The sequence below is a fragment of the Acomys russatus genome, chromosome 27, assembly GCF_903995435.1.
Source record: "Acomys russatus chromosome 27, mAcoRus1.1, whole genome shotgun sequence".
NCBI lineage: Eukaryota > Metazoa > Chordata > Mammalia > Rodentia > Muridae > Acomys > Acomys russatus.
Genome location: NC_067163.1, coordinates 8,813,541 through 8,825,631, shown reverse-complemented (window position 1 = coordinate 8,825,631; position 12,091 = coordinate 8,813,541). Strand labels below are relative to the sequence as shown.

General features: G+C 45.6%; 1 protein-coding gene across 1 annotated transcript in view; it reads right to left on the bottom strand.

The window, feature by feature from the left end:
• Dlgap2 (DLG associated protein 2) overlaps positions 1-12,091 on the bottom strand; it is a 132,357-nt gene that overhangs the window by 77,109 nt on the left and 43,157 nt on the right. The window contains 1 exon segment of the mRNA XM_051169449.1: positions 1,623-1,834. Within this exon segment, the coding sequence (XP_051025406.1) occupies positions 1,623-1,834 (212 nt within the window).

The window sequence follows — 12,091 nt, the reverse complement described above, 5'->3', positions numbered from 1 at the left end:
TGGTGTGGGAAGAAAACAATGACCAGGGGCCCGCCAGACCCAGTTATTTACAATTAGATTTTGAATGCAACTTTAGAACGATCAATTTCATCTGAAATGGCCCCTGAATATAAATAAGCTTTAGAATAAAGGCGCTTTACTTGTGTAGCTTATTAGAAAAATGAAAGCTTCAGTTTACTAAAGTGGTTTCTATGTCTGGCCTCACTGTAGCCTTGAGCACCCTCTTTCATGCCATTGGCTCTGCAGATGGCCCCGTCCATAACCCAGCTGGACCCGGCTAAGCAGGGGAGTAAGGTTAGTTCAAATTGTAGTATGTACCCCTCTGCTCTCCAAGAAGGAGGGTTACTCATACAGGCCTCCCCAGGCTGCAAGGGGGTTGCTAATACAGGCCTCCCCAGGCTGTATGGCTCCCCCAGTTAAGAGTCTGCTGCAGTTCAGTTTTAAAATTTTCACCCCATAAGCTAATGCTCATGAGTTATTGAGATTACTGGGAGAAATTATGGTAGCATTGCCTTGCTATCCTGGATACCAGGCTAGGTGGAGGATACATAAAGGTGACTCCTCTGACCGGAGCTTTGGCGCTTGACTGTGCATCACAGAAAGCGACTCTGAGGATACCCAGAATACTGAGCAACTTGTTGCCTGTTGCTGTCCACTCACACAGAACAGGCATCTGAAAGTGGGAACCAGGGAAGGCCTCAGGTAGACTTTCGGCTTTTACGGCCATACGGCTGACATTCTAGGCAGGCTATCAGGGTAGTACAACGGCTAGTTCCCCACGTGGGTTTTAGCTGTTTACAGTTCAGAAGTTAAACCTACCAACAAACAAACCTTTGAGCAAAGACCATATGTTTGTGAAACCCATCCGCTGCTTCCTTCACCCTTACAAAAATCTGCTATCTAAGCATTAACTTATGACGTGACGACAGTCAACGGGAAAGTCCCTGCACAGATGTTTCCTCACAGACATACACACGCCCACACTGTCATTTGAAACATAGAAACATGTCCCTATGAATGTGAATACTGGAGTGATGTGCCAGGTCCTGATGCACACATAACATGTGGAGGAGGGAGGACCAGGAGTTCAGGGCAACCTGGGCTTCTTAGGATTCTACCCTAACTGCCCCAATTCCTCAAACAAAACAGAACAAAAAACCTAATCAGACACATAAACTGCCCAAGCATATTTCCATAGTTATGAAACAAGCAACCGAAGGTCTGATCGGTTGGTCATCTAGTTGGGTTAGCCCATACCAAATGGTCGGCCCTTAAAACATACATAATAATAACAATATATAGTCTGAGGAGTCTGTACTTATGTATCAACTAATGAAAAAGAAAGACGCAATTTTGAAACACAGCAAGGAGGCATATATGGGAAAATCTGGAGGGAGAAAATGATATAATTATATTATAATCTCACCAAATAAAAGAAATATTTTTTTTTTAAATCTGGTAATAAAAATATCATAGGACATCAATGTGAAAAATGAATGAGCAAATGATGGCATATCCACTAACACGGTCAACTTAGATTCAAATTGAATACAGCTCACCCACGGCTGAATAGCCATGAGGAGGAAGAGGAGAGGGCAGGGGGGAAGAGACATCTTTCTTACGTTTGGTGCTCTCCGAGCGGTCTTTGCACGATGGATTTGAGCAGGGGCTCTGGCCGGAGGGCCACCGTTGGGGATGTCTTGGGGCTTGAGTCTGACTCGCCACTCTCCTCATCGCCCATGGCTTTGATGTAGCTGCCACTTCTCATCCTACGGCAGGGGATCTCCTCCTCTTTGCCACCTGTGGGGTATGCACCCCAATCGTCCTGAGGCACCTGGGAAAGAGCAGAGGCAACACATGTCACCTGTGTCCTCTAGAAGTGTGTCCTACGACTTCTTGAAGATGTACCTCCTTTGGCTACTTACCACTTTAAGTCATGCACAAATAAAGACATGCTTTTTCATACTCTTCCAAATCCAGAAAGGGTTCTAATATGAAACCATTGTGTGTGTGTGTGTGTGTGTGTGTGTGTGTGTATTTTTTTTTTTCGAGATAGGCTTTCTCTGTGTAGCCTTGGCTGTCCTGAATTTGCTTTGTAGACCAGGCTGGCCTTGAACTCACAGCAATCCGCCTGCCTCTGCCTCCTCAGACCTGGGATTAAAGGCGTGCGCCTCTATGCCCAGTTGATTTTTTTTTCCCATTGTAAAAGTAAAAGATAAACATCGTGGAAAATGTGAGAAGGTACCAGGAATGAAGGGAACAGTTCTAACATTTAGACTTACTCCCATCTGGAATAAAAGGTAATTAAACGTAAAGAAAACTGAAAAGAAGAAAGGGAAGAGAGAATGGTAGTGACACCCACACTATTGCTAAATGTCTTTCAGTGGCAAACATTAGTAAAGGAGAAGAGAATTAATCCCCAAAGCAGAGTCATATCACATACACAAAACACATGCGCTGGCAGATGGAAAAAGATGTCTGCTTCATATTCCAGCACATCGTACATTCTAAGGAAGACTCAAAGAATGCCAATTCAAGACTTCTCTGTGGTGTCCCTGGCCTGAAGGTAGATTTGGCCACCAGATGACCAAGCTGGTCAGCATCCTGGCTCCTCCAATAAGCTACATCTCACAGGAGTGAGCATGGCATTTCTCAGAACAGTAGCCCATCCCTCAGTTCTGTCTGAGCAATTCTGCCAATGGCTCCAAATGGTGAAGGGTGACCCTGGCTGCAGAAGAGGGTCTCACACACTGCTGGTGGAGGAACGTCATAAAGCTCCACACTTAAAAAGTCTTCAAAGTAGGATTTTCATTGTAAAATGCTTAGATTTTTCAGTAACACTCTGAAATTGACCTGGGAAGGATTCTGCTTTCCTTCCAGCCCCAACACTGCATGAAGCCAAGCACTGTAGCCCTTCCGGCAGAGACCCATATGGCTAATGGGATGGCAGGCTCACTGGCAGAAGGCACCAGTGTTCTTCTGAATAACACAGCGTGCGTTGTGCCTGTAGATCTGATATCTTCCACATTGTAGTCGTGGGGGGGGGGGGGGCTCCTACTGTGCGCCTCAGGCTGGTCAGGCAGGACTTATATTTACTGTTCCTCCTGTGTGGCGAGGTATAACTTAAGACTCACAGGACCCAAAAGGGTATGATCCCAGCCAGCCCTCCCCTGAATGAAGCCCACCTACTCTGCAGCCAGGCTCAACACTGTGAGATGCAGATACTAGATCAAGGGCTTTAGCATTTTAATGGCCCAGTTCTTGGCCACACTATGCCTGGGTCTGAGGAAGAACACACAGACCATGCCAAGAGGGCTTAGTAAAAATTTAATGGCCATGTCAAATCCCAAGCCACACTGATGACACATGGGAGCATCTGAGGTTTTAGGCAGACTGCCATGGAAGTCAATGACACAGAGAGCTTTTGTTCACTATGTAATGGGTATTGACCCATCCATGGAGAGTCTTGGTTTATATGGAGACATTATATCCAACAGCAAATATGCCTGGACACTGAGGAAATAACATAAGATGTGTAAAGAATGAAGTCTTGGGGCATCTGATGACTCTTATTGGGGTGCTTTCTTACCCAAAGACTCTTTAGTAACCACACAAGCAAATCCAGGCAGAGGAACATTGTCTCTGTGGCATCTACTAGAAGACCAGGATGTTAACACCACGACCAGTGTCCCAGCTTCAATGCAAAGGTGTGCGAGCCCCAATCAGGCTCTGTGTAAACCTTGTGAGTCAGTCACCCGGACAAAGGAGGGAGCCAGGATGGCAGTCTGTCCTTGAGAATGGCTGCACATGTATTCTAGTCTAATTTCAGGAGAATCTGCCCCAAGCTATGGAAAGATGCTTATGAAGGCATCATGGCCTATCTTCTGGGCTATTCCCAAGTGCCAGAGATGTCAGTAAACAATGAAGAAGTTGCTTTAATTTATAGTTCCGGAGGCTTAGAAGTCCAAAAGCAAAGCTTAGCATTGGCATCTGCTCAGTCTCTGGTGAGGGCCTTTGGGGAGACAGGGCAAGCAAGCCTTTCTTCCTCTATTTCCTGACCACTAATTGCACCACACACATCCTATCATCACAGTCACACCCAGTAAAACTCAACGTCCGAAGGGTAACCTCTTATTACCATGACCGGGTGAGTCCGAGGACTCACTTCCCAGCACACGAACTCTTGGGGGCACACTCAAACCATGGCAGGGGGAAACACGGGATGTGGACAGACTTGCCTTAGTGTAGGAACGCAGTGGTGAGGCGCATGGCAGGTGTCAGCAAAGGAAGGGGCATTAGGGACTTTTCAATGATTTTTCCTTCAGTTTCCATTTTCTAAGCTTTTCAAGCTTTTTTAAGTTGCAGATTAGTTTTGCCAGAAAGCACCCCCCCCCCCACTATATTTCAGTGAAAGTGATGCACTCTGAATGTGATGGATTACAGTGTGATTGGCCCAAAAGAAGATTAGGGTAGGTGGGAGTTTCAGGGAAAGCTGGTGACTGGTAGCCAGGAAAGGCTCCTGGAGGGGAGGCACCAGGGGCCACTTAGTCTGAATTTGGCCAGCAGAATGGTGCAGGCAGAACAAACAGTATAAATAGGGATTGGTGGGCAGCCCCTGGGCTGGGCCAGAAGAGCTTGCATTCTTCATCTCTCAGTGAGCATTCCAGCTGCAGATCAGAGGGCTGGCTGCCTCCACAGGAGGCTCACACTGTCAGGTTTATGGAGAGGTGTTTTTGTTTTTTTTTTGTTTTTGTTTTTGTTTTTTTTTTTTTTGTGAGGGGGAACCAAAAATGTCTCCATAAAGAACAAGGTAAAGATTTTTTTCCAGCAGCCCACAAATTAACTAACAAATGAGGCCAGCTTGTATGTTTCTGTTTCTGATTTAAGAAGCGAATTTCACAGCCTCTGACAGAAAAAAAATTCAATACAGAAGGAGTGTAAAGCAGCTGATTCCCAGAGCATATGCCTCGGCTATGAAAAGCCACCAAGTCTCAGTAAATAAACCTTCCCCTTATGGCAAAAAACAGCTAAAGCCCGCAGCAGAACGCAGAGGAGTGGCCAAGTGCGCACCTGGCACACGCGTGTGGCAGCTTCACAGCCTCAGGGAAACAAGCTAGAGGCTTCCAGCCTCCCCAGAGCCGACACCCCCCTGCCAAGGCAATCAGCTACCTCGATTGCCACCAGCATGCAGTGGCAAACAGCATTTATAATTTCTATAAATGGGGAATTCTCCGAGATTGACATCTGTGCGCATTGCCGTGCTGCAGTTTAAGCTTAACACTACATACTAAAACACCTTTTCTTTCTTTCAACTGGCATGGAACGGGATGTAGGAGCTAGAGTTTTGTAATAATGTTCTTTTTAGGTGAAGTAAGGAGAAATGCCATCTAAAGCTGTGTTCTCCCGCAGGAAACATTTTCCTCATTTCACCAGCAACATGTGTGTGTGTGTTTTAAACAAGTATCAAGTACATGAGCCACAGGGGAGAGTGACAGAGCAAGACAGCTGGTCCCTGCATGCTGGGAGCGGAGGACAGATGAATGACAAGGGATCTAAGCAGTGCATCCCATGGAGCCACTAGTCACTCTGGATACCCATCTGGGGAAACGCACCTCACGCAGGGAGTTCTTTCACACACCCAGGGGGCCCAAAGATGCTTGTTTTAAGGGAGCCATGTGCAACCCCACCAAGGAATGACTACTTACATCCTGCGCAAATCCGGGCCACTTTTCCTTAAACCTTGCTAGGCTTTGTGTGTGAAAATCAGTTCTAGTTGGCAATTTTAATGAGCAATGGATTTTTCCCCCTAGAATATAACTACCATGTAAATCAAGGGGGGCGAGAGCGTTGCTCAGTTGGCAATTTACCAGGAATTGTTTACCATCTCTAAATCCCCCAGGGCTGGCAGAGCCTTGGGGAAGTCTGGGCCCTCATTACAACACTCCTCTGCTGCACTAATTTGTAGCTCTCCAATTACTGCGACCCTTCACTCAGAAACAAACACCAGAATGCTTCATTCTGCACAGATCTGCTATGCCCCAGCATTTTTATATTAAGATGCTTTCGGTCAAAAGCTACCTTCCTTTTATTTCTTTTATATTAGAAATCAGGCCATGTGCACACATTTTGCTCTCTCCCTCCCTGACCTACCTGCCCCACCACTCAACGATGTGCATGCAAACAGGGTATATGAGCTTCATTTTAGAATATTCAAAAAGACGTTCAAAGTATTTGTTTAATGTCTGGTAAGTTCATGAAGACTTATATAGACAGAGAACGGTGGTTTGCAACCTTCCTAGTGCTGTGACCCTTTCTTTAATCTAGTTCCTCATGCTGTGATAGACCTCAAACATAAAATTATTTTCGTTGCTGCTTCATAACTATAATTTTCTACTGTTATGAATTACAATGTAGATATCCATGTTTTCTGATGGTCTTAGTTGACTCCTGTGAAAGGGTAATTCAACTCCCAAAGGGGTCATAACCCACAGGTTGAGAACCACTGATGGAGTAGGAGAGTAAAGGGTGCAGCTACCAGAAACTGTCAACTTGATACAGTCTAGAATCACCTGAAAGGGCAGTCTCAGTTGGGCAACTGATTTCTATCAGGTTTTTTTTTTTTTTTTTAAATCTGTGGGCATGCCTATGAGGGACTGCGGCTTAGTGTAGAAAGGCCCACTGTGGGAAGCACCATTCCCTACGTTGGTGGTTCTAGGCTGTACAAGAAGGCCAGCTATGTATACGCTGCTGGAGAGTAAGCATGCCAGCAAGCCAGCGTCTAACTATGGCTTCTCCTCCACTTCCTTGACTGAGAGTGGGTTCCTTGGTGGAAATAATACTGCGTGGAATACTTCAGATTTCTGTCTTGAGTTCTCATGCTGACGTCCCTCATTGATGGACTGTGACCTGGAAGCGTAGGCTGAAACGAAGTCTTTCCTTCCCTGCATGGCTTTTGGTCAGATTGCTTTACCACAGCATCCTAAGGGAAGCCAGAACAGGAGGCCTGGATGTATCACAAGGGCAAGGAACCGGCTGTGAGGAGACTTCCAAGGCCACGGCCTTCCTAGCCAAGCTGAGAAGCGGCAGTCAGCTGGTGCTGAGCGCTCACCGTGTGAGAGGAGAGAGCTGGACGGGGTTTTGGATACAGAGGGCAGAAGTCTAGACATCTAGACCTGGGAAGGGAGGCCGCTGGTACCTTTGGACACTAAAACCACATGGGAAATGATTAGCTATGGGCCTGCGTTCTTCTTCACTATTGTATGAGCATCTAACTCTGGTCCCCAAGCATGCACTGGAGCATCTAACTCTGGTCCCCAAGCATGCACTGGAGCATCTAACTCTGGTCCCCAAGCATGCACTGGAGCATCTAACTCTGGTCCCCAAGCATGCACTGGAGCATCTAACTCTGGTCCCCAAGCATGCACTGGAGCATCTAACTCTGGTCCCCAAGCATGCACTGGAGCATCTAACTCTGGTCCCCAAGCATACACTGGAGCATCTAACTCTGGTCCCCAAGCATACACTGGAGCATCTAACTCTGGTCCCCAAGCATGCACTGGAGCCTCAGGATGTTCAGAATTTATTCCTCCAGGATGTGGGTATCAGTCTCCTGCTCAAAGTCATTACTCTTGGCTAAATGTTCTTTCTTTTCTCTTGAAGTTTTCTGTGTCTGTCTGTCTGTCTGCCTGTCTGTCTCTTTCTCTCTCTCTGTCTCTCTCTTTTCCTCTCTGTTTGTATCTGTCTCTCTTTCAGTGCTTTTTCGGAGACTCACTCTTCGGGCATCATTACACACGAACGAGGCCCACTGGAGCCTGTGTGGGTTGGAAGTATTCTTGAGAGAGGAAATATGCAGCTCCACAGCAGGCTGACGCTGAGTGCTCAACCTCTATCAACTCTTGCCTCGTGTTGGGGTACTCAAAGCAGCTGCTGAGGTGCCTGGGGTCAAGAAGATTGTAGATTAACGGTTTCCTGTGACAAAGGGTCAGAGGTGACAGGAGACACAGCTGAGATCTTGCGTCTTCTCTTTATGAGGGCAGCACGCCTGACATAGCTTGGGCCAGGTCCCCAGGTGGCTCTATGGAGAACAGGCAGGAAGACGATTCATATGGGTTCCGCATCTCTGAGTCAAGGAGAAGTTGGGGCTGTTCTCACATCCCTTACATCCCTTTTACTTATTAAGCTGTGTAGGGGACATGCTTCCTAAGGCTCCATGGTGAATGCTCAGAAAGAACCTTTGATACAAGCCCCATACAGCTGAGTCAAGGTTAAAATGATGCTGCACATGCCCTGGCCATGTGGGGACACTTTGTTCAAGGTAACACACTGCTTTGGGGCATCATAGTTTCCTTTGAGTGTCGTCATCTGACTTCTTCCCCAGGGGTGCCTCTATGCCCTTGTGTGTAGGTCAGACCTTTTTGCTTCCTGATTTCTGATGCTTTGGCTTCTGTAGTCTTGATAGATATGGAAACATGGTTATTCTCAGGGCTTGTTGGTCCTGGGGATAGCGAGTGACTCTCAAGCTCATCTTTTACGGCAAGTTTACAAAACCGGAGTGTTCACCCCAGACTTTCCCGTGAGCCCCATGCTGAGGTCACTTCCCTGCTGCTACAGACACCCAGGAACAGTTCTTAGTGTTCAAACTGAACTGCCCTATCTTCTCTTGGCCCTGCCTTGCTATGCCTTCTCTTGGAGATCATAAGGCTTAATGGGCACTCACTCCCGCTGCCCCTGCCTGGCGCTGGTGGTACCTCTGTGGTCAGCAAATCCACTTCTCCTGGGGTCTGTGATGAATAAGGTATCCTAATAGTTTAATGTTAATTTTAGTTAATCTTATTAAGAACAAAAAGAGAAGGATGATGAAAATAAAATTAAAGATTATTATGGACACATTACAACTAGTATCCCAGAAACACAAAGGCACATTATAAAACACTGCAAACTGCGTTGCTGACAAACTGCAAAGCTTTTAGAACTTATAGGACATGGATGATTCTCTTTTTCTTTCTTTTCTTTTTTTTTTTTTTTTTTCTGTGACAGGGTTTTTCTGTGTAGCCTTGGCTGTCCTGGCCTCGAACTCACAGTGATCTATCTGCCTATGCCTCCCCGAGTGCTGGGATTACAGGTGTGCACCACCGCACCTGGCTATGGATAAACTTCTTTACTTAAAAAAATTAATTGATTTAAAAAATATTTACTTTACATCCCAATTGTAGCCTCCTCCCTTGTTTCCTTCTGGTCCATCCTCCTTCCTTCTTCTCTTCTATTCCCCTCCCTTAGTCCTCCTAGAAAGGAGCACATCTTCCCTACTAACTGACTGCAGCCTATCAAGTCCCATTAGGATCACCTGCACCTTCTTCCTCTGTGGCCTGGTAAGGCACCCCACCAGGGGGAAGTGATCAAAGTGCAGGGAACAAAGTCTGTGACAGGGACAGCCCCTGCTTCCCTTAGTAGGACACATATGGAGACTGAGCTGCCTATTGGCTACATGTGAGAAGGGCCCTCGGTCCTCTCCATGCATGGACCTTGTTTGGTGCCTCAGTCTCTGCCAGCTCCCCTGGACCCAGATTTGTTGGCTCTGTTGGTCTTCTTGTGGCGCTCCTGTCCCATCTGGGTCCTTCTATCCTCCCAGACTCATCCATAGGACTCCCTGTGCTCTGCCCAAAGTTTGGCTGTGAGTCTCAGCTTCTGCTTCGATCGCCTGCTGGGTGGAGACTTTCAGTGGTTAATACACATGATTTATCAACATTGAGTCATAGGATATTAGAAACTTTAATAACCAAAAACAAGAGAGAAGACCAAACCAGCAGTAAAACATCCCCAAGCAAAGAAAAACGAAACAAAACAAAACAATAAGGGGAAAAACCTCTTCAATCCAGGACCAGATGGAGTCGGTGCTGAATTTGACCTAACTTATAAAGAACAAACATGACTTCTTCTCAAAGTAATCACAAAATGGAACGACAGGAAACTTCACTCACTCTGTGACGACAGGCTAGACAGGGCACAAACAAACAAACAGCAAAGGCCAACGTCCCCAGTGAAAACACACAGAAACATTTTCAACATAACAGCAAACCAAATCTCAGCGCATCTCAAGAGCTCAGTAGCGCAGTCAAGAGGCCTTTATCTCAAGAATACAAAGATGGCTTAACATATGCAAACCAGTAACTCAGGACACCAACAGAAGGCAGGGGGAAAACCATGTGACTGACCATCCTAAATAACACAGCTTCTGTATCTCTCCATGATAAACCTCAACAAATTCAGTATAGAGGGAACATACTTGAACGTATTACAGACTATATATGGCAGATCAATAGCCAACATCATATGCAGCAGGGTGGGGGAAAGCTGAAAATGTTTCTTTAAGGTCTACAATAAAATAAGGCATTCAACTAGGAAAAATAAAATTATTCGCCTTTGTCCATGAGGAAAAAGTGCAAGACTCCACCAGGACTGATAAATGAACGAAGTAAAGTTGCAGGATATGAAGCCAACATGCAAAAATCAGTAACACTGCTAGAAAATCAATATAAACTTGCTAATAATGAAGCCAAGAAAGTGTTCTCGTTCATGGCACCTGCAAGAAAGTAAAATATCTAGTAATAAATTTCATCGAGGAAATGAGTATCTTCTATAATGAAAATGGTAGAAGGCCAGTGAAGGAATTTGAAGCTCTCTCTCCCTGCCAGTGTGTATATACATACACACAAATGGAAAGATCTCTCACGTTAATGGGTTAGAACAATTAATATTATTAGACCATATATGTGACCTCAAAGTACACAACACAAAAAAATTACTAGATTTAATGCAACCATCCACAGAATAGCCACATGGTCTTCATTCAAATAGAAAAAGTTCTAAAATGCAAAATTACAGGATAGTAAAAACGGTCTTGTGTGAAATGAGCATTGCTAGTAATATAATATATACTACAGAACTACAATGATCAAAACGGCATGGTAAACTCATAAAAACTGACAGAAAAACCAATGAAGCAGAGTAGAAAAAAGGAGAAATCCAGACTAGTAGCCTATTATTTTTTTGAAAAAAATGCAAATAACAGATACCAGAGAAAGGGCAGAGCCAACAAATCAATGGTGCAGTGAAAACTGGCTAAGCCCATGCAGAAGAAAGAAGGATGCCCTGTCTTTCACTCTGTTAAAAAAGGAAACTCAAAAATGGATCAAAGACCTAAACACAAGATCTGAAAACTCTAAACCTAGAAGAAATTCAAACTAGAAGAAAACACAGGGTCACTTCAGGTGTCAGCGAGAGAGATGGCTTTTATGTGACTCACAGAGCACTGGAAATAAGAGCAATAACAGCAAATGAGATTATACCAAACAAGACGTTTCAGAACAGCAGAGGAAGCAACCAACTGAGTTAAACAGCAACCCACACACTGCCTGTAAGCTAGCCACCTGTGATGCTTAATACCGGTGTTCAGCTTGATAAAATCTGGGATCAACTAAGAGACACACCTCTGGGCAGGTCTGTGAGGGCATTTTCAGAAAGAAAGCAGTCCCTCAGAGTGGCCACCATCTCCTCATGGTGACCCAGCTGCAGAGAGTTAGACTAAAGCAGTGCTGCTCGCCTGACCTGCTTCACTTCTTGGCAGTGAGGGCTTCTACTCTGCCGCCTGTTGCTGCCACTGCCATTGCTGTCCTCAGTTGACATCAGACGTCAGCTCCTCCAGCCTCCCTAGCAAGTCTTTAGGAATCCTCGAGGTTCCTGTCACCATATTGGAACTGCTAAGACATCCAGCTTTGTGAACTCATCAGCTAATACATTCTCAGCTTCTTGAGTGTGCAGATCGCCATTGTTGGACTGCCCAGCCCCACCACATGATCTTATAAGCCAATCTAATGGCTCCCCTTTTCTAATAGGAGAATGATCTCTCTCTCTCTCTCTCTCTCTCTCTCTCTCTCTCTCTCTCTCTCTCTCATTCTTTCTTTCTTTTCCGCCCTCCCTCCTTCCCTCCCTCCCTCCCTTTCATAGACAGAGCCTGGAAGTCACAATGCAGATAAGACTGGCCTTGAACTTCCAATTCTTTTGCTTCTATCTCACAAGATCTTGGATTACAGGC